At 29.6% G+C, this 21,041-nt stretch overlaps 1 protein-coding gene across 2 annotated transcripts in view; it reads left to right on the top strand.

The window, feature by feature from the left end:
* Window positions 1-21,041, top strand: part of LOC148304931 (unconventional myosin-Va-like) — a 195,696-nt gene that overhangs the window by 61,037 nt on the left and 113,618 nt on the right. For both annotated transcript variants that reach the window (XM_088267478.1, XM_088267479.1), the window contains exons 2-3: window positions 9,494-9,701; window positions 10,460-10,533. In XM_088267478.1, the coding sequence (XP_088123604.1) occupies window positions 9,544-9,701; window positions 10,460-10,533 (232 nt within the window). In that variant the 5' untranslated portion in view covers window positions 9,494-9,543. The remainder of the gene's footprint in view (window positions 1-9,493; window positions 9,702-10,459; window positions 10,534-21,041) is intronic.

Raw genomic sequence — 21,041 nt, 5'->3', positions numbered from 1 at the left:
ATTCAAAATTATTTTATTGTTCAAATTATCCGACTGGATTATTGAGATTGATGTCTTTTACTACGAAATCTGATTGATATTCGATCGAGAAGATTTAATATCCAATATCCAATATCCAATATCCTCAATTTCGTAACCGCAGTAAGTAATATTTCCCTCTCAAATATTAATGCCTATCATTATTTTATCGAATAATCTAGAACTACTCGAATTAGATTTCTTGCTGAATTCTTTATTACGTTCAAGAAAATTGACCTCATAAATGTAAAATGCGATTACCAAGGTTCGTTCATTAGCATAATGTAATAAATTATATATGTTAGGTACTTTATAAAACTAAACAACTTTGTTTTAACCACTTTTTTTTTATTATTAGTACACTTTAATCTACCGGTTTTGACAAGAACCTTGTCATCATCAGGATTTATTAAATTCTAAAACATTGAAAACATTAAATTGCTCATAATTAATTACATTCCGTTACCAAAAGCTTCCACACACTCCGTAAAAATCCTAAATGTTTTTACGGATTGTGTGGAAACTTTTGGTAAGGGGACGTAATTAATTATGAGTATTTTAATGTTTTTAATGTTTTAGAAATTAATACACCCTGATGATGACAAGGTTTTTGTCGAAATCGGTAGTTTTAAGTGTACAAATAATAAAAAAAGTGGTTAAAACAAAGTTGTTTCATTTTATAAAGTTATATAGCATATCTGGCAACAGTCTACGAGATGGAATACTAGGATAAGAAACATATACAAGATCTAAGAAGTCATTAGGTGGGGAAGAAAACGAAGGAGACAATAAAGAAGACAGTGGTATGCGTTTGTGAGGAGAATGGAACCATCCAGATTCTCCCACATTGTATTGCACGGCCAACCCCAAGGTATATGTAATTTCCTATGCGTACCACTAATTGGGTAACACCTTTCTTAACTTATTCACGATTTTCTTTGAAATTTTTACAATGTTGCTTTCAAACACGCGCGTCATTTAACCGTAACAGGATTTTCTTGTTGAAAACAGTTTTTTCATGCCTTTTCAATTAAGCTGATTGCAATTCCCAATTCAATTGGCGTTTGCAATCACCATCAACAAAGCTCAGGGCCCATGGTTAGAATTGTGCGGTTTAGATCTACATGTGGATTGCTTCTCACACGCACAAGTATGTGTTGCGTGTTCTAGCAGCGGCAAACCAGACGTCTGTCTGCACAGTCTATAAAAAAACAAGAATATTGTAAACCTACAACCATTGTTAAATAATTGTTGGGTAATATATCCAAAATAAAACACGGTTTTTTGGATTGAATTCTACATTTATTTATGTATATATTAATACGTGACGCGTTTCGTCTTTTTAGGACATTATCAAACACTGACTAAAAATATTTACAAAATGTCCTTATATACTAACAATATCAAACACTGACTAAAAATATTTACAAAATGTCCTTATATACTAACAATATCAAACACTGACTAAAAATATTTACAAAATGTCCTTATATACTAACAATATCAAACACTGACTAAAAATATTTACAAAATGTCCTTATATACTAACAATATCAAACACTGACTAAAAATATTTACAAAATGTCCTTATATACTAACAATATCAAACACTGACTAAAAATATTTACAAAATGTCCTTATATACTAACAATATCAAACACTGACTAAAAATATTTACAAAATGTCCTTATATACTAACAATAATAAGGACATTTTGTATTTAGGTAATATCTATCCATTTAGTTGCGAAACGATGCGGAATGCATCGAAACACGCATTACAATAGATTTTAAGAAATAGTGTTATTTACTATGTAAAACATAAATTCTTCAGTTTTAGCAACCCACTTAAAATTATGAAGCGTTTCTTTGCCACTTCTTGGTATCTTTGGAAAAAGTTTTTTTCTTCATAATTTTAAATAAATTTGGGTGAAAGATCAGAGATAAGTCATTTTTCCAATGTCTTTTTTAAATTCCTCCCGCAATGGCTCATTTTCCCATGCAATTGAATGCAATATTGCAAATGTAAGTAAGTACCTTCATAGTGGAGTACGGATGACTTAGCTTATTAGAATAGCTTCATAGGAAGATGATATTGTGCATCCGAAATGAACGCTTTCAACCATAGTAAAACATTGAGAGAATCAACGAATACAGACACATTTTTCTATTGTTAAATTCACTTGAAAACTGTCAAAAGACATAGAAAGTAACATTTTAACGGGTTCTCTTTTATTTAATTGAACCTTACCGGCAATTATTATTTGAAAGTAATTTCATATATGAAAACACAAAAACGTTATCGTGTTCGGTATATTACTATTGTTTTGTCAATTATCTTAGATGATCCATCATATGCTACATGTTTACGAGAATATAATTGATTGAGTTAGAAAGTATAAAAGTTTATGAGCAAAATATAATTAAGTAGAAAACACAACATTTGTATTTATTATTGTGATTTGAAATATAACATTCTATGCACACAATATTTTTTAAAAATGTTTCCCAAAACTTTATTTGGTTTATGTACTTATTTGCTAAGACATATTATACCATATTGTTTTTAGTTAAGTTGTAATATCGTGAACTAAACTAGCCTTCCTTACCACAATTTCATTCCACTTTTAAACTATAATGTAATCATTTAATTTATACCGTGATGGATTGTAATTATTTTATTAATTATTTTTTTCCCTTTGTACATTATGTACAAGCACTATCTGCCCTCTAATTTGCTGACGTATTTCAAGAAGCTTTATTCGGTTCGAACTTTGATTAATTTTACTAGTCTGTTTTTGGTTACAAAATTTTGAGTGTGTCCAAATATTTGTTCATAAATCTGTGTTCTCTTCACTAAGGAGTTATTTCAACATTTATATTTTTACGTTTTACATTAACCAGCCTGCAAAAGGTCTTATGCCCTGTAAATACCCAGAATTCCATATTCTTCTTTATGAATATAGACGTCTTGTCAAAAAATGTGTTCTTGCTTAGTTTGAAGATATTGTTTCCTAGCAATAATTCCGCCAATGTACATTTATTCTGCTTAAATATATATTCATATATTACTTACATGAAGGGAAGGTGATCACTCTTGCGCTTCAGGAACCAGTCCAGGGTAATGTTAAATAAATTTTAATAAGTTAATAAAAAAAAATCACTAATATTTATTTTCCCCCCCCTGGGAATCGAACCCGGGACCTCCAGCACGGTAGCTAAACACGCTGACCATTACACCACCGAGGCGGACAAAATATATACACATATATAAATATATATATATATATATATATATATATATATATATATATATATATATATATATATATATATATATATATATATATATATATATATATATATATATATATATATATATATATATATATATATATATATATATATATATATATATATATATATATATATATATATATATATATATATATATATATATATATATATATATATATATATATATATATATATATATATATATATATATATGTATATATACATATATATATTTATATATATATATATATATATATATATATATATATATATATATATATATATATATATATATATATATATATATATATATAAATATATATATATATATATATAATTATATTATATATATATATATATATATATATATATATATATATATATATATATATATATATATATATATATATATATATATATTTATATATACATATATATACATATATATATATATATATATATATATATATATATATATATATATATATATATATATATATTTATATATTTATATATTTATATATATATATACACAACTTTATTGATTAACAATTTTCATTGCTTTCAACCAAAAGAGGTAAAGTGTATGGTCTTGTTTGACGTGTTTCTGTGTTTTGGATCTTGTAGTTCTATAAACGTTGTGTCCATAAAGTATGTTAATCATGAGTTGTGTTCTTAGCTGGGAGGTGCTTTCTTGTATTATTATTTTAATTATTAAATTGTTAGTTTGAATTTATAAATACTCAATTAAGATTTATGAAATAAATGGTTTCTAGCAGGTTCAACAGTAATATTAACAAGCTGTGGAATTTATCTATCATCAGTAGAAGAATATAATGATGATAATATTACGAAAGCTTTCATTGAATGCTAATTATTTATCGTCACTCTACAAATATCAGGTTTCAGGATCTGTCCATAGATATCCAAGATGGCAGCCAGCAAAAAGAAATAATTAAAATGCAGTACTAGGATCGCAGAACCTCCACGTTTCTTGCATTGAGAGCAAATTGTTTTGATTTTATCATTGATTGGTAACAATTAATCACTATATATAAAGAATTACTTTTTTGTGGTAACAACAACCACAGATTCTTTGCATCCTCAAACTCATTAAACGCTACTAAGAAAAATAAATAATAATATTTATTAAGTTGTCATTTACTTCGAAAAAATCCATAATTTACTAGTATAAAATAAATAGTCTCCCGTGGTTAGTGTCGCAGACTCTTTAGTCAGAATTTTTGGAATCGAACCCACTCTACTATAATTTGATACATATTTTTAATAATGACCCGCTTATTCTCACACAAATAGTATGAAATTAAAGTATTTTTGTAAATAACAAATACACAAATATTTTTTTAATTTTATTTCAATTACTATATTGTTTAACGAAATACAACTTATTACGGTCAAACTTTTATATTATAATACAACCATTTCATACGCATTTAAGAATCACTCTCACATAACACAAGAAAACACCTCTCAGCAAAGCACACTAATAAAAATTAACACCCTTTGTATTTTTTAAAGCATGATACCACAAAGTATTGTTTGGACTAGAATTGGGTAAGATCCGATCATTCAGAAGATCCGCATCAGTGAATCCGTTCTCTTTTACCGAAACAATGGATAAATCGCACAGATAAGGCGAGAGAATTTTTATCACAAATATTATGACGAGTAAGAAATTTGAAAAATGGTTATGAAGGTATTATACAAATATTTTAAACCTTAAACATGACTTATACGAGTAAGTGAGATACTGTTATCTATCACTGCGTTGTGTGACTGAGTGAGATACTGTTCTCTATCACTGCGGACAACAAATATGTTCGACCCTCAACACGTGTTTCGACATTATAAGTAATATTGTGAAATATTTTTTCACTCAAGTATCCCGATAATCCGCTCCCCGGTTAACCCGGCCCCGGAAAATCGAGATTGTACTGTAATTATAACATATTGCCCTTACAATTTCTTTGATTTTCAAAATCTTTTAGCAAAAATAATGAAAACATATTGTAAAAATCATAACCATCAAAAATATTTTTTATGAAGAATTACATTTTATCAATATTATCGATAACACTACTTTTATTACCTTTCAATGTGTGTAGGTAGACGCATTTTGCTACCGTGTAAGAAGTCTAGGGTTCAAAACCCAGGGGTGTCAAAAGTAATATAAGTGATTTTTACTCTCATATTAATTTAATATCACCCTGGACTGGTACAAAAAGCGCATGACTGATTACCTTGCCTTCATGCAATTAACCATCAAGGCAGGCGCCGTCGCGTAGTTGGGTAGACGCTCGACTGCGCAACTGGCGTCACGGGCTCGATTCCCGCCAAATACAAAATAAATTCAAGGAATATTTATTTTCAATAGGTCTGGATGTTTGTGATGTATTTTTCACATTTACCTGCCCAATCCTTATTTTCCTACCTGCTGACAATTCTCTAAAGTCGAGGCTTTGCTTAAATAAAAATAAAAATAAACTTGATGAAATGCAGTGCCTTATGCACCATTGGATGCGGACGAGGGTAAGATGAAAAATAATTTTCAACTTTTTTTTCACAAGTAATAATAAAAAAACAAAATTATAATAAACTTTTTTTTAGAATTTGATTTTATCAATGTAATCGATTCTAAGACCAGACTTAGTTTAAAAAAATAAAAATTCGTACACCATTGTAAAGGTTTTGAGATAGTTATAAGATGGTTATCAAATCGTGAACCAAAGGGTAATAAAATTTTATTAGCAAATCAAGAATCATTCTTTGCAGTAAAAATCAAGAAATATCCACAAAAAACAAGAACGAGAATTCCCAGCATTGTCCGGATTGCGTTGTAAAAAAAAATCATGCACTTTTTCTGATCGCGCCATCTTAATCGATCGATGATAAAACGTTTATCATAATGATAGATCGGCTATGGCGTTATAACCGACACTAGGGAACTACCCACGGGCAGGAGTAGCCTGCAGTCGCAATGAAATATTAATTTATATTTCTTAAATACTTACATAAAACACTGATTTTTAGAGTCTACTAAGTTGTATTTCTTTTTTTTTATTCATTTAATATATTAGCATTTTTATTTATAACATAATACATTTGAATCATTTATACATATGGAGAACTTTTATATTTCGATTCGCTGTGCCTCTCCATAAAAGAGACTGTGCTCTTGTGCTTAAAAATTAAATTAAAATTAATTAAATTCATTCAATTCATTAATTGATTCTGCAGTCACTTTGTGGTAAAATCTTTTCATTTTTAATTTAAGTTTTATGTAGTAAAAACCATTATTTCTTAAAATCTTTATGACTTCACTTTAAGAGTTCCCTGATTCTTGTTATGTATTTTATTTCTTAAAATCTATTGTGACAAGTATTTCGATGCATTACGCATCATTTTCAAACACCGTATGTGAAGATGATTCTATGTTTTAGAGTTGGGTCCTTGGGATGTTGAAGTTTGAAGAAGGGGTAGGATCTGTTTCTTATTTGTATTTATTTATTGAATTATTATTGTAATTATTTATTTCTTATCAGTAGTACAAATAACATCATGTTCAAATAATAAAAAATGGATAGATTTTCCCACAAAGTGACTGTCGACTCAATAAATGAATTTACAAAATTCTAACTAGAGTCGATAAAAAAACATCTTGAAAATCTAGCGGTAGATGTAGAAGCTTCTCTTTGCCATACAAAAAATAATAATCTACCCAAATACTAGAATTTGTATTCAAATACCAAATAGTAGAAGCTTCTCTTAGCCATACAAAAAATAATTATCTACCCAAACACACAGATTCTCACAAATTTTATTGTTATGTGTTTTATATAATATAATACAATCTAGTAGACTCTAAAAATCAGTGTTTGATTTTAATATTTAAATTATATAAATTAAAATGGAGTTCTACAAATTAAACGCCAAATCTATAAATCAATGAGAGATTATATTTTACTCGGAACAGTGTCACAGAGTGCATTCTATGTCAGAACGAATTAAAAAACGATGGAATGCAGGACTTAGTTGCAGCGATTGCCTATTAAGATGCAATCCCATTTGCCAGAGAGCCTGTGAAGTCATGCAACACACGGCAGATGGAGAAAACGTTTCCACTTAGCAAAAAAACGACGTTTTGCAATGACAGAATATGGCGCAGTGGCGAGATGAAAATATATATCGACCATAGATAACGAAACATTTTGCAGGGGAGTTTTTATTTTTAATTTTCCAACAGAACGACATGTAAAAAATGTTTTCTTTTAAAATCACTAGTGTTGAAACACGCGTATATAATTTTATAATTTTTTTTAACAAATGTTTTTTTTCAAAACATATTACATACATAAGTCATATATATATAATATTCCCGATGAGTAATTTATATTTCTCATTTTGGGACATGGGATATAGCTTAACTAGACTGGAACACAAATAATAAAGTAACCAAAAAATAATTTTAAAAAAATAACGAAAACTAATACATGGCAAAAAATAAAAACAATAAACAGGTATAATAAATAGGCATAAGAAGCATATTTGAAAGAAATAAATCAGGTTACCTTACTAAATTTGTCCGCTTCCGTGGTGTAATGGTTAGCGTGTTTAGCTACCGTGCTGGACGTCCCGGGTTCGAATCTCGAGGGGGGGGGGTGAATTTTTATTTATTTATTTTACACTCTAATATTTATTTGATATCACCCTGGACTGGTCCCTGAAGCACAGGAGTGATCACCTTGCCTCCATGTAAGTAACGATTAAGATAACACTGCATTAATACGATGCAGTGCCCTATGCGCCTTTGGGTGTGAGTAAGTGTTAGAAGAAGAACTTTGGACATATTCCTTTAGGAAAAAGAAGTACGTTTGGATATACATATGTATGCATATACAATTAAAAAAAATTAAAATCAATGTTATTGGTCGACAGTAATGTTGAATTCCTAATAATTATTATTTTGAGAACATATTTTACGAAATTTGACCTTTATTTGAGAAATACCTCATTAAATTTGAGAAATTTCTCATAAAGCTTGCGCAAGCTCTTGAGAAATAATTTTATGAAGTTTTCCGCTTATTCTATTATTTGCTTATGAATAGCTTATTCGATTACGATTATGAACAAAAAGTTATCTTGTGGTTTTTGTATCGGTATCAGGTTTTCTCGGAGTTAGTTATGCGCATCAAAATATTCTAATCGACCAGAGCCAACCTCAGATTGATGAGTATATGCATAAATACATTTCATATACGACTGATAAAGATTTATGGATTTGCCATGTGAGATACTGATTTTCAATTTTGAACACTTGTGTTTAAGATTGAAAAAAGTCCAATAAATTTAATTTTTAATGATGTCTAAGGCGTGGTAGTTTTTTTTTTACCGAGCTAGCAGGTAATACGAAAAAACATTCCCTATGGGTGAAACCGTTAAATAGTTATTTATTATATTTATATCTTTGTGCAACTCAATTATTAAAATTACAAAATCAGTAAATTACGTCAGCAAATCATTAATTTATTATGCGAGTATATTTTGCATATTATGTCTTATCTTTATTTCGTGGTGAGAGTTGCATTAAAATAGTTTCTGTTTTTTATCTCAAAGGTTACGTTCTTCGATTGTATCAGTCTTAAAATCATTAGAGATTAGTCGTCTGTAGCTAAGCTATATAAAAAATTATATTATTAGGAAAGCTCTCCGTATTTAATTTTCTGATGAAAAACCACAGAATATTCGTCAAGGAAACCGGACGTTCAGTGGTCTTAAAGTGAACACACGAACACTTGTATGCATGAAGTATTTTGTTATCTTACATGATTGCAAGATTGGCAAGTCAATCCTAGGTTATAATTTGTGTATATTAAGGACATTGTTAAATTTGTGGTATGATAATGTAACACTCTCCTTATCGTTCATCGTTCACTTTGTGTAATACACAAAGTGAACGATGAATGATAAGGAGAGTGTTAAAGCCTAGGTTTTTGGGATGGTCTAGGAGACGCAAGTGTGGACTGTAGGCAGCTAGGGGCCTCTCGCGCCATGCCCGGCCCAGTATGCTGCTGCCTGACGAGGCGTGTTGTGTTCACCCATAGCCCCTATGTAACTAGTGGCTAGGAGACAGCGTGGACTGAGCTTGTTGTGTGTTGCAGGACTGTAATGTGGGGCAGCTAGGGGCCTCCCGCGCCATGCCCGGCCCAGTATGCTGCTGCCTGACGAGACGTATGAGCAGTTCGCCCACAGCTCTCGCCAGCTCCTGGGGTTGCTCAGGGACTACGACGAATTCCTCGCCAGGCACAGCATTCGTCCCGAGTTCTTCTGTCGCTACAAGGAAAAAATGTTGCTACAAAAAGCACTCAGGTAAAGACAGTATTTTTTTTATACCTATACGTACTTCATGTTTTTTTCGGATATCTTTTTTTTACTTTTAAGATGAAGGTATTACTATTAATTTATTAAGAAAGAGTCGAGAGATTGAGATTAGAGAGAGACTTCTAAGACATTGTGGATAGATTACTGCATGATATATATATTTCAGATGAATTTGTTGATTGACGTCTCAATCTTCGATTGGCCACAACTGCAATTGGTAAAAATCTTCAATTTTCAATTCAATTCAAACCCTTTTCCGCACCCCAATGGTGCATAGGGTACTGTATTATATAAACACAGTGTTGTCTTGATCGTTAACACGAAGGAAAGGTGATCAGCCCTCCGCTACAGATACCAGTCCAGGGTAATATTGAATAAATATTAGTTTTAAAAATCTTACCAGCTGACAATAAACTCACTTTATTTGGTAAGAGTGCCTTTGCTGTTACGGTCGGCATGGAATATCTTTTCATCAGTATCTATCAGTAGTTGTAAACGGTGAGAGTGAGATTATCTTATTATAGAAAAAAACTAAAAACTCATGCGTTAGCTAAATTATTTCTACAATTTCCTATACTCCAATTTATTCACAATGAGGTAATATTTTACGAAAATGGCACTATACTCGTACATAATATCCATTTTTTATTTTTTTTATTACTATATCATTATTATTATTTTCATTCTCATTATTATTACAATTTTTCTATAAAAGTTATTATTATTTTTTATTATTATTATTAAAGGGCGGCGGAGACGTCGGTACCTTGGAACAAAATACATCATCGTCGGCGCCGGGTCACCAGGTCCACCACTTCCGGTAAGTCATTTTACAAATGTCACAAAGTTAATGCCGATACCATTACTCAATCGTCCATTCTCCAGTAGCGACCACGTTGCTATTTATACAAAACCACCTTTATTACTGATTGACTCGCTACACCAACTCATTTCTCATCAATTCTCACCATAAACAGGTTCTTCAATAATGTATTATTCATTTTAATTACTGAGGAACTATCCCGGGATTTTCTTAATTCGATCTCGGGATTTGACAAATATATTTTTAATATTGAGGTTTTGATGACCATGTTGCTATTTATATAAAAAAAACACCTTTATTACTGATTGACTCGCTACACATACATTTTACTAAGGAACATTCCCGGGATTTTCTAAATCCGATCTCGGGATATGAAAAGCACGAATTCAATATAAAGTTCAACATAGCCATCGAAACATGTTGCTATTTATATGAAACTACCTTTATTCCTAATTGACTCGCTACACCAACTCAATTCTTTTGTATTCTCACCAGAAACAGGTTGTTCAATAATGTATTATTCATACTAAATACTAGGGAACTATGACGGGATTTTCTAAATTTGATTTCGGGATTTGACAAGCACGAGTTAAATATGACGCTTTGATTCATAGCATAGACAGGCGCCGTGGTTTAGTTGGGGGCAGACGATTGACAGCGAAACTGGCGTCATGGGCTCGTTCCCGGTCATGGTCCCGCCAGTTGCAAAATCAATACAAGAATCACTACACTATTTATCTTTTTACCATCCCTATCTTTATTATCCTACCTATAGACAAACGTCTAAAATAAAGGCGTTGCGATTCATTCCTTTAAAAAAACAATCGTTATTTTAGATATTTTTAAAATAAATTATTTTAATTGAAAAGAAAGCGTATTCTTCTTTGACTATGAAATAAAATTGATTTATTTTTACGTTATTAACAAACAAAAAATCAAATCAAATCAGCAGATGGCTGTAAAATGTTTAATTAATACGTATAATTTCAAAGTATTAATCTTAGTCAACTTTTCATTTTTCTTTACTTAACGAGCGTGAGAAATACCGAAAAATCTTCATTTCGAAGTCAACAATAATGATCAGCTATTTTTCCCTCAATTTATTCATACACATCTTTGGGATCCCGGGATTTAGAATCCCGGGATGAATTCCCCTACTGACAAGTAACTTCGATAGATTTATGTAAAAAAGCTTTCTTCTAGGGCTGATGTTATTCCAACTTTGTACACACTTACCCACCTGGTTGTAATTATTGTGTTGTATTAAAATAACATAAGAAAATTAAACTTGTGCATATATGGCTCTAATACAGGTTTTGGAAGAAAATCAATAGTGTTAAAAACACATTAACTTATAAAAAACAACTAATTGCCTTTTTAATTTCTAGTATTTCTATATAATCTAATTTAAGTCCTCTATTGCATGTGTGTAATACATTTAGACCTTTATTTGAATATTGCTTAGTAATTATCAGCCTTGATAAAGAAGTGGTTAGCTTCGAAGCCAGTAGACATTATAATTAAGTTCTAATATAATTATGTAAAGTGATTTTAAAACAAAGTTACATTTTAATTATAAAAAAAAATGTTTGACTAATTCTTCGTATAGTATTATATTCCACTAAACACGTATTTAGATTAAACAGGTACCTACACGAACACCATATAACTTTTAAGTTTAACCAGTGTTTAAGCATTAACCTTGTGGAATAACATGATGCTTTGAATATAAAAGATAAAACACTTGTATAATACCACTTTCTTGAGTTCATTTATGAAAACACAACCTATTTCGAAAAATATTCTCATCAACAGATAAAAATACAAACAGTTCATATTGTTACATCAGTAGTTCTCGAAACTAGTATTTTTAAACTAAAAAAATGGTCCTATACATGTTTTATTATTTTTTTTAATTTAAACCATTATCATTATGTTGAGCCATATTAACAACAACAAAAAACATTTATACTTTTAGGATAAAAATATTATTTGTGTTTTTATTTAAACAGAAACTACCTTTGTTGACTATTTTTATTACAATTAATAAAAAAAATGAACTGAAAGTTATCATATAACAAAAAAAAAACTTTAAAATTATTTGAATTCTTGAAGAAAAAAAATATTATTTTTCTTTCACCCTACGTATTATCCTACGTATGTATATGTATGTATAACATAAGTGTCTCAATCGAGATAAAAGATTTGTTATTATATACTAAAAGAGATGGAAGTCTGATTATCCCAGAACTCACTGATCACTTTACATACTTTTGTACTTCACTGCAAATTACCATATCTATCAATATTAAATTCATCAATTAATCAATCAATAAATAACATACCAAACGAATCTTACAACAATGCATATATATATGTATATATATATATATATATATATATATATATATATATATATATATATATATATATATATATATATATATATATATATATATATATATATATATATATATATGTGTATATATATATATATATATATATATATATATATATATATATATATATATATATATATATATATATATATATATATATATATATATATATATATATATAAAAGTATGTACATCTTTAAAAAAATGCAATCCAATAATGGGCAGTTTTAATCAAAATATTTTTTACCACTGCAATTAGATTGAAAACCAATTATTCTTTTTCATTCTACTTTAAACAATTAATTTTAAATCGTACCCGTAAAAAAGCTCTATTAAGCTCTACTGCCTTTTTATCGTGGAATGTTCACATGAAAGCATTTGAATATAAAATTTGTATACTTGTTACACCGCCATTGATGATGAAATATCTAATTGTAGTAAACATGTCGTGAACAAAAGGTGTTTTCACACTTCCAAATTGGTCTGTGGCCCTCATCATTCATCACGTATGGAACACTGAGGCGCTCCCAAACCAATTTGATTGGATCGGAGAACGATCGATCCATTCTATTATTTTTTATTTATTTCACGGCGGCTTTGTTGTGATCTTGATTGAAGTTTTTTCTTGGACATGTATAATATCAAGTACAGTGGCAGCAGGCGGCTCACAGTACGTTAGATTTCCGAAATTTTAACTACTACAGTATTATTTTAATCACTATTTCTTACTTTTGTTTGGAGCCTTGTCCTTAATTTTTAATAATTTAATGAACCTATGCATATAGATTATGGTTGCCTGACAATGTATACATATTTATGTTTAAATGGTCAGAAAATGGTTTGTTCCTAGAAAGATTTTCAACATTTTTAATACTTGGCATAGTTTTAACGAATAACCGCTGTTTTGAAATCATTTTTACACCATAATCAAACAAATAAAAAGAGTACAATAGTGATTGTTACACGTGTAAAAGGTGGTAATTCAAACCAGCCTATTCTAGGTCGTAAGCTCTGCAAATGCTCAGACTTCCGTATTCTTTTTCACCTAAGTTGAGATGTCAAAAATTAAAAAAAATAACTCCTTAGTGGAGAAATCCGGACTTGCGAACAAGGATTTAGACATACTTACAGATTGACATATCTTGGTTGAAGTGTATTTTATATAATGAAATAACATTAAATAGTTTTAAATTCATTTTGTCAGAAAAAAATATATGGAATCAAAATCATTTTTGTCTGGTGATATCGGTAACGACGTAACCCGATCACTGGCCAAATAAAATATATGCGAAAAAAACTATGTAATTGTTATTTTATTACATGAAATAAAAAGATTTTGTAAACCTATAGATGATTCTATTTCAGGTTAGAAATAGGTTTCCCCTTTCTCCTTAATTCATTCCATATTGTGTTATTGTATTATCTGTATTTGATCTCTTCCTGAGAAGATGATGTCTTGTTTAGATTACTTGTTTAAAAAATGCATTTGTAAGTTTTGTCACCATTTTCGTGTTTCCATACCACATTGTTCCTTTTTCAGTATTTGATTTAAAGGTTTTCTCCCAGCAATCTCCTATCCATATACGCTAAGACATCTAGATGCTACATAATTCTATCTTTAGTTTTTCGTGATTTGTAAAAAAAAATCACGCATTCAATTCTAAATAAGCACCGTCAAGAAGATGGTATGCGGTGATTAAAGAAAGCGTTCGATAAAAGTTTAACTTACTATTTTTCTTATTCGTTAATGATTCATTATTTTAAAATTTATTACCATGAAATAAATAGTTGATACTTATTACTAAACTATGTAATAATAGATATTATAACATTTTGAGTGTGTTCAAATACTTGTTCACAAATCTGGGTTTTCTCTACTTAGGAGTTATTTTTAGATGTTTTTTGACATCTCAACATAGATGACGAAGAATATGAATTGAGAAATTGGTGAAGTATTTATTTTAGCTTACTCCGTTTGAACATATTATATTAAAGATATGTAAAGATGAACGATATATGTCACATATAAGTTGAGACACCTTTAATATTTACATCTATCCGTAGGGTCAATAATCCAGTGTCTTATATAATAAATAATGTCAACATTGCTTAAAATGAATATTTGTAATTATTTAAATTTTTGTCAACCTCCGTAGTGTACTGGTAAGTCCCGGGTTAAATTTCCAGGGGGGGGTAATACATTTAAGTGATTTTTCATTTTTATATTTATTCAATATTACCCTGGACCGGTACTTGAAGAGGAGGGCTGTTCGCCTTTACTTCATGTGTTAACGATTAAGATAACACTGCGTTTATATGATGTGCCATATGCACCATCGGGTGCGGGTTAGGGTTAGAAAATTATTTAAATATACTCACTCTAGCTTACTTGGAGCCCTGAGTGATTGCTTTTTTGTGACGTGTCTGGGAATCGATCCTATATTACCAATTCACACGACAGTGCTACTGCACGTTCGCCGTTGTCCAATTTTTAAGAGATTTTTTAGTTTTCTTGATGTATGCTTATACTTCTATTGTAGATGAAGAAGAATATGGATGTCTGGGTACTTAAATGATTTACTCAATCTTGGAACTCATATATTAAAGAGATATTCGCAAAGACAGAATGCATTCCCCGGCCAACCGCCGAAGAGGTAGCATATCTTTCTACGCGCTTTTTTTTTAATGCACATAAATTGCATTTTGTGTTCTGCTTTTTAGAATAAATATAAAATATAAAGAAAAAGTGTTTTTACATATATTTTTTAAACTCCTTGCCTTTCAATAACTCTTTTCTTTTCAAAACCATATGAGTATTTCGAAGAAAAATAATTTTTTCAATACAAAAACGGTTTTTAAAGATAAAATCAATTACGTAAAACGTTAATTTATTTATTGATTTGGCGTTTAATTTACAGAACTCCATTAAAATAGTAAACAATACATGAATACATAAAAGTAAAATGTTACTTGGGTTTAGAGAAAATTAAGTTGAAACTTATCGAATACTGGGCCTTAATTCTTACGTTACTTCATGTGTGAGTTCGCATCAGGTAAAAAGCACTGTTTACTGAATAAACTTCTTGCATACGTGCATAGAGTACCTGATAAAATTGATGCAATGTTAAGTTCATCCGTCATAAGTTCAGGTAATATTAAATAAAGTTTAGAGTGAAAAAAACTTTTTATGTTTTGAACTTAGTGGGAATTCAACCTGGAACGTCCAGTATGGTAGCTAAACGCACTAATAACTAAACTATGGGTCGGTCAAAATTAGCAATATAATTTAGTTTTTGAAGATCGTTTTGTAGCTATGTGATTTTTGAGGATGTAAACTCATAATACTATTTTTTATTTCAATATAAAAATTAAACGTTTGTATAAGAAATACCAATTTTTAGTTGATTAATGTCAACACAACTAGTTTCGAGAACTAAAGATTTTCTTATCAACAGGTGAAAATTAAAACTGATAGCTGTATTGAAAATAGTTTGTATTTTCACCTGTTAATGAGAGCTTCCGTTCTCATCAACAGGTAATAATACAAAAATTACAGTTGTTAATTAGAGCACCTATTGTTCTCAAAACCAGTCGTTAACATTAATCAACTTAAAAAGTGGTCGGATACAAGTGTTTTATTTACTATTCCTCTTCAAACATTATCCGAACCCAATGGTGCATATGGCACTGCATCATATAAACGCAGTGTTATCTTGATCGTTAACACACAAAGGAAAGGTGATCAGCCCATTTATAAATCTATATCATGTTATTCCACACTTTAAATGTCAATATTATTAACTTTCTATTTTAAAAATAATTATTTTCTAGGAAAGTGAATTATAGAAAAAAAGGCACTTTATTTACTGTTACGTTTGTAAAATTACAGTAAAAGCGAACACAACGTCGTATCTACATATGTGGAGTTCCTCACTAAAACGTTACATTTCCAATATAAATAAATGATTTAAAGTAATCAGGAATTCTAGCTTGTAAAGTTGTTACGTTTTAGTGAGATTTAATGATTTCATATTGGTTTAACACAGGATGTGTCACGTTTTGTAGCAACTTTAATTAAAATTTCGATAGAATACAGTTAACAGAACAGATTTGCATTTAAAGGATTTTTTGTGCAATATTGGATATGTAACTTTTTGGTGAGGACCTCCACATATGTACAACGTATTGTTATAAATCGTTCGGACGTGGGAAGTATCTTCGGCTATCTATAAATAGATATAATAAGATTGTTTTAGCAAATATAAATTCGCCAAAAAAGTGTTTAATGGCTCTTTGGGTATATAATTTAGGCGGTAAATTAAAAAGCCCGCGCTAAAAAAGAACTCAAAATGGCGGCGATAAACCGATGTAACGTACCGGGTATACTATAAATATTCATGATGTTTTTTTTTACGTTTATTGATTGTTACGGAATAAGAGCGTGTTTTATTAATACTAAACTTTACCATAAAAATTGGATTAGTTGTAAATAAAATAGTGTTCATTAGATGTTGCTAATTAAATTCATTAGGATAATGTTTTTATAACTAACTTGTGTGGATAATTCAGTCGTTAAAATTAGCCGATTATATTGATGATAAATTTTAACCGTAATAAAATAATACGAGTATTGATTATATCCATTTCTTTACCGGTATATTTATATTGAAGCAGTATTTGTACAGTTTATGTAGTTAGGAACTTTGTAAAGTCGAATCAAATATAGGTTTCGAATCGAAAATATCAGCACATTCGTTATTCGGTAACAATAACTGTTCTACCTTTAAGGGTATTTCAAAGACACGAATAAACATATTCGCCATAGTCTTTTAAAAAATTACCTACATACTTACCCCGATTCTGACCTCTTTATATAAGTAGGTACCTTAATTTGGATAAATAACAATTTTTTTTATTAAAATGACAATTTCTAAGTAAAACAGATATTCAATCAATAGTATTTGTCATACGTAGGTTTTTAAAGCTTTTGATAATTAATTTTAACTGAAAATAGAGATTTATATTTTTCATTCTTTCTTTGACCATCACCATTCTTTGATGACCATCTTTCATCTCCATTTTTTAATAACCATCTTTATGTGATGACCCAAATGGTGCAAAAACACCCTATTAGATTATTTTAAAGGGATGGGACGTAATCTTTTTCAATCGATTAGAAAACAGATTTTTTTATTTCATTAGATTCAATGCAGATTTGAGTATGTTCAACTTTTTTAAAAGATATTCAAATTGGAAACATAATGCGTGAAAGAAGGTATTCAGTTGACGAAAATTGATGAGAATATAGGGCATAAATATCAGATTAAGTAGAGTCTTATTTAGAAAATATGACAAGACGAATAAGGCAAGTGACAAGTTTTGATTGATAAAAGATTATAAATTCATTGAATCTATTGTTTTGTATTGTTTTTCAGGGATTAACCTGTATCGGGTTGTGGTCCCGTTGTTAATGTCAAGGACTCTTGAGTCAGAGTTTCTGGGTTCGAGCCCACTTTACCACAGTTTGATACTTATTTTTAAGGCTTAGGCTAACAGATATAGTTTGAAATTGAAGTTTATAAAATTAAACAACTTTGTTTAAACCACTTATTTATTATTAGTACACTTTAACCTACCGGTTTCGACAAGAACCTTGTCATTATCAGGGTTTATTCAATTCCAAAACATTAAAAATATTAAATAACTCATAATTACTTACATTCTCTTACCAAAAACTTCCACCTGCTCCGTAAAAAATCCCGTAAATTTTTGGTAAGGGAATGTAATTAATTATGAGTATTTTAGTGTTTTTAATGTTTTATAATTTAATGAACCCTTATGATGACAAGGTTCTTGTCGAAACCGGTAGGATAAAGTGTACTCATAATAAATAAGTGGTTAAAACAAAGTTGTTTAGTTTTATAAAGTTTATAAAATGTGCCACAAAGTATCTGCGAAAAACATTCAAGAAATGAAATTGTGAAAAACATTCAAGAAATGAAAGTATTTTTGTAAAACAATAAAAACACAAATATTTCTCTTTTTTAAAAAAAAAACCTACTCGTTTATTATTTACTACACATATTAACTATCATATTACATGGATAGATATTAACTAAATATGCTTTCAATCCTTGTACATAATAGGCAAGGATATTTTTCTTAGATAACTAATAATTTATTTTTTTTAAACTCGTTTAAAGACGTGATGATTTAATTTGGTTTTTAAATCCGATTGTCCATATCTAAAATGCACCCAATCTGTTTATCTAGCATTTACGTCATCCGTTTTTGCAATTCGCTCACTCCTTTCAAAACGTCATAAATCAAAAAACTTGATTTTTCAGGAGATTGTTTTTAAAGGTTAAAAATATAATACAATGTATTAAAAATAAATATTAAGCCACTTATTTAACTTTTTACTGTGCAACAGATCTTTTTAGGTAAAACTGAATGTTTTTTCTCCATTAAAAAAATATTGAGTATATTAAAAAAAAAATTAAACAATACCTTTTCTTAAAAACGCAAAAACAACACTTTCTGCCCTGTAGTGGGTTAATATAAAGTTAAAAATATGCCGCTTTTGTTGGGATATAGTACATTTTCTGGGCATTCCGTAAAAATGCACAACTGAAAATTGACGATTTTTGAAATATGACGTTCTTGAAAGGAGTGAGCGAATTGTCTATTTTGTACTTTGTATGAGTTAACATCCTCGAGTATTAAGTATTCCCTCGCTAGCGGTAGAATTCCCGTCAAATCCCGTGAATTTGAAATGAGCGCGAGGAATATATTGCCCCATTCAGCAGTCAGCTGGCAATGTTCCCACCTGTTGAATGCTGAAAGGAAGGAAGGACCTGTGAATCTCTTATCTGGGAACGAACCCTAACTCTTGACTACTCTGTGCGCGGCGTAGAAACGAGGAGAATTCCGTTACCCGATACTAATCTCGCGATGTGTTCCCGCTTTTAGTTTTTACATGCCAATTTCACGAACTTATACGTAAATGTACAATACATAAAACAACATAGGTAACTTGAAGTTGAATAAAGATGAAATATTTTCACATTAAATTTTACTTGGTTATTAAAGCCTTTTAAAAATCTATTGAGCACGTGTTTTGATGCATTCAGCATCATTATCAAATACTGTATGAATGCATTGAATCACGTGTCAAAATAGATTATAAGAAAAAGTAGTTTATGTATTAATTGTTAAATCACACACAGATTTTTTAAGTCTACCAAGTGTTATTGTTAAAAAAACTCATAAAAATTAATATTGTGACAATTTAAAGTTCTTTAATAATAAAATACAACTCAGTAGACACAAAAAAATCTGTGTTCTAAAAATTAAACGCCAAATCAATAAATAAAATAAAAAAAGTAATAAAATAAAAAGTAGTACTTAAACCAACAATAGTAATAGCTGAATCAATGAATAAAAACATTTCTTTTTCTTCTTCTTATCCTTATCCGCGCCCAATGGTGCATAGGGCACTGCATCGTATTGAAGCAGTGTTACCTTGATCGTTAAACACACGAAGGAAAGTTGATAAAGTATGGCTGTCAAACATGGGTTGAATGGTTAATGGTACACATGTATGAAGTGCTCACTTAAACCAGCCTATATTCTTCTTCATTTATGTTGAGATATTAATATAAATAAAGATTATGTAAACAAAAGGAATGTAGGAAATAATATATAATTTTATTGTATTTGAAAAAATACATCATTTTTAAAATAACTGTTTTACGTAAATTTATTACATCTTAAATTAGAATGGATAACATGTAAATAATATCGTCGAGAGTCGTGAATCTTCATTTTACAGTTTTGATCAACAATGCGATAAGTTAAGTCAAAATGTAAAGAATGTTATATGTATTAACAACTTATAAATTTTATAGAAATTGGACTTCTTAATTAGGGGTGGCCAAGCTTTGGATCACTACGGGCGACTTGTTTTTTTTCTAAGTGAAACTTTCTAGACGACGTTTCGATAATCGATAATCGGACGAGAATTAATGGTGAAATTTCTAGAACCTGTCACGTTTGTAAGGTGAATTTCGTTACACGAGAGAGAAGAAAGATATGACGTAGAGA

Source organism: Brachycentrus maculatus, unplaced genomic scaffold, assembly GCF_059751285.1.
Source record: "Brachycentrus maculatus isolate JH-2025_06_01 unplaced genomic scaffold, ASM5975128v1 h1tg000297l, whole genome shotgun sequence".
In the NCBI taxonomy this organism is placed as follows: domain Eukaryota; kingdom Metazoa; phylum Arthropoda; class Insecta; order Trichoptera; family Brachycentridae; genus Brachycentrus; species Brachycentrus maculatus.
The sequence above is the reverse complement of the archived record's forward strand: the minus strand, read 5'-3'. Positions and strand labels throughout refer to the sequence as shown.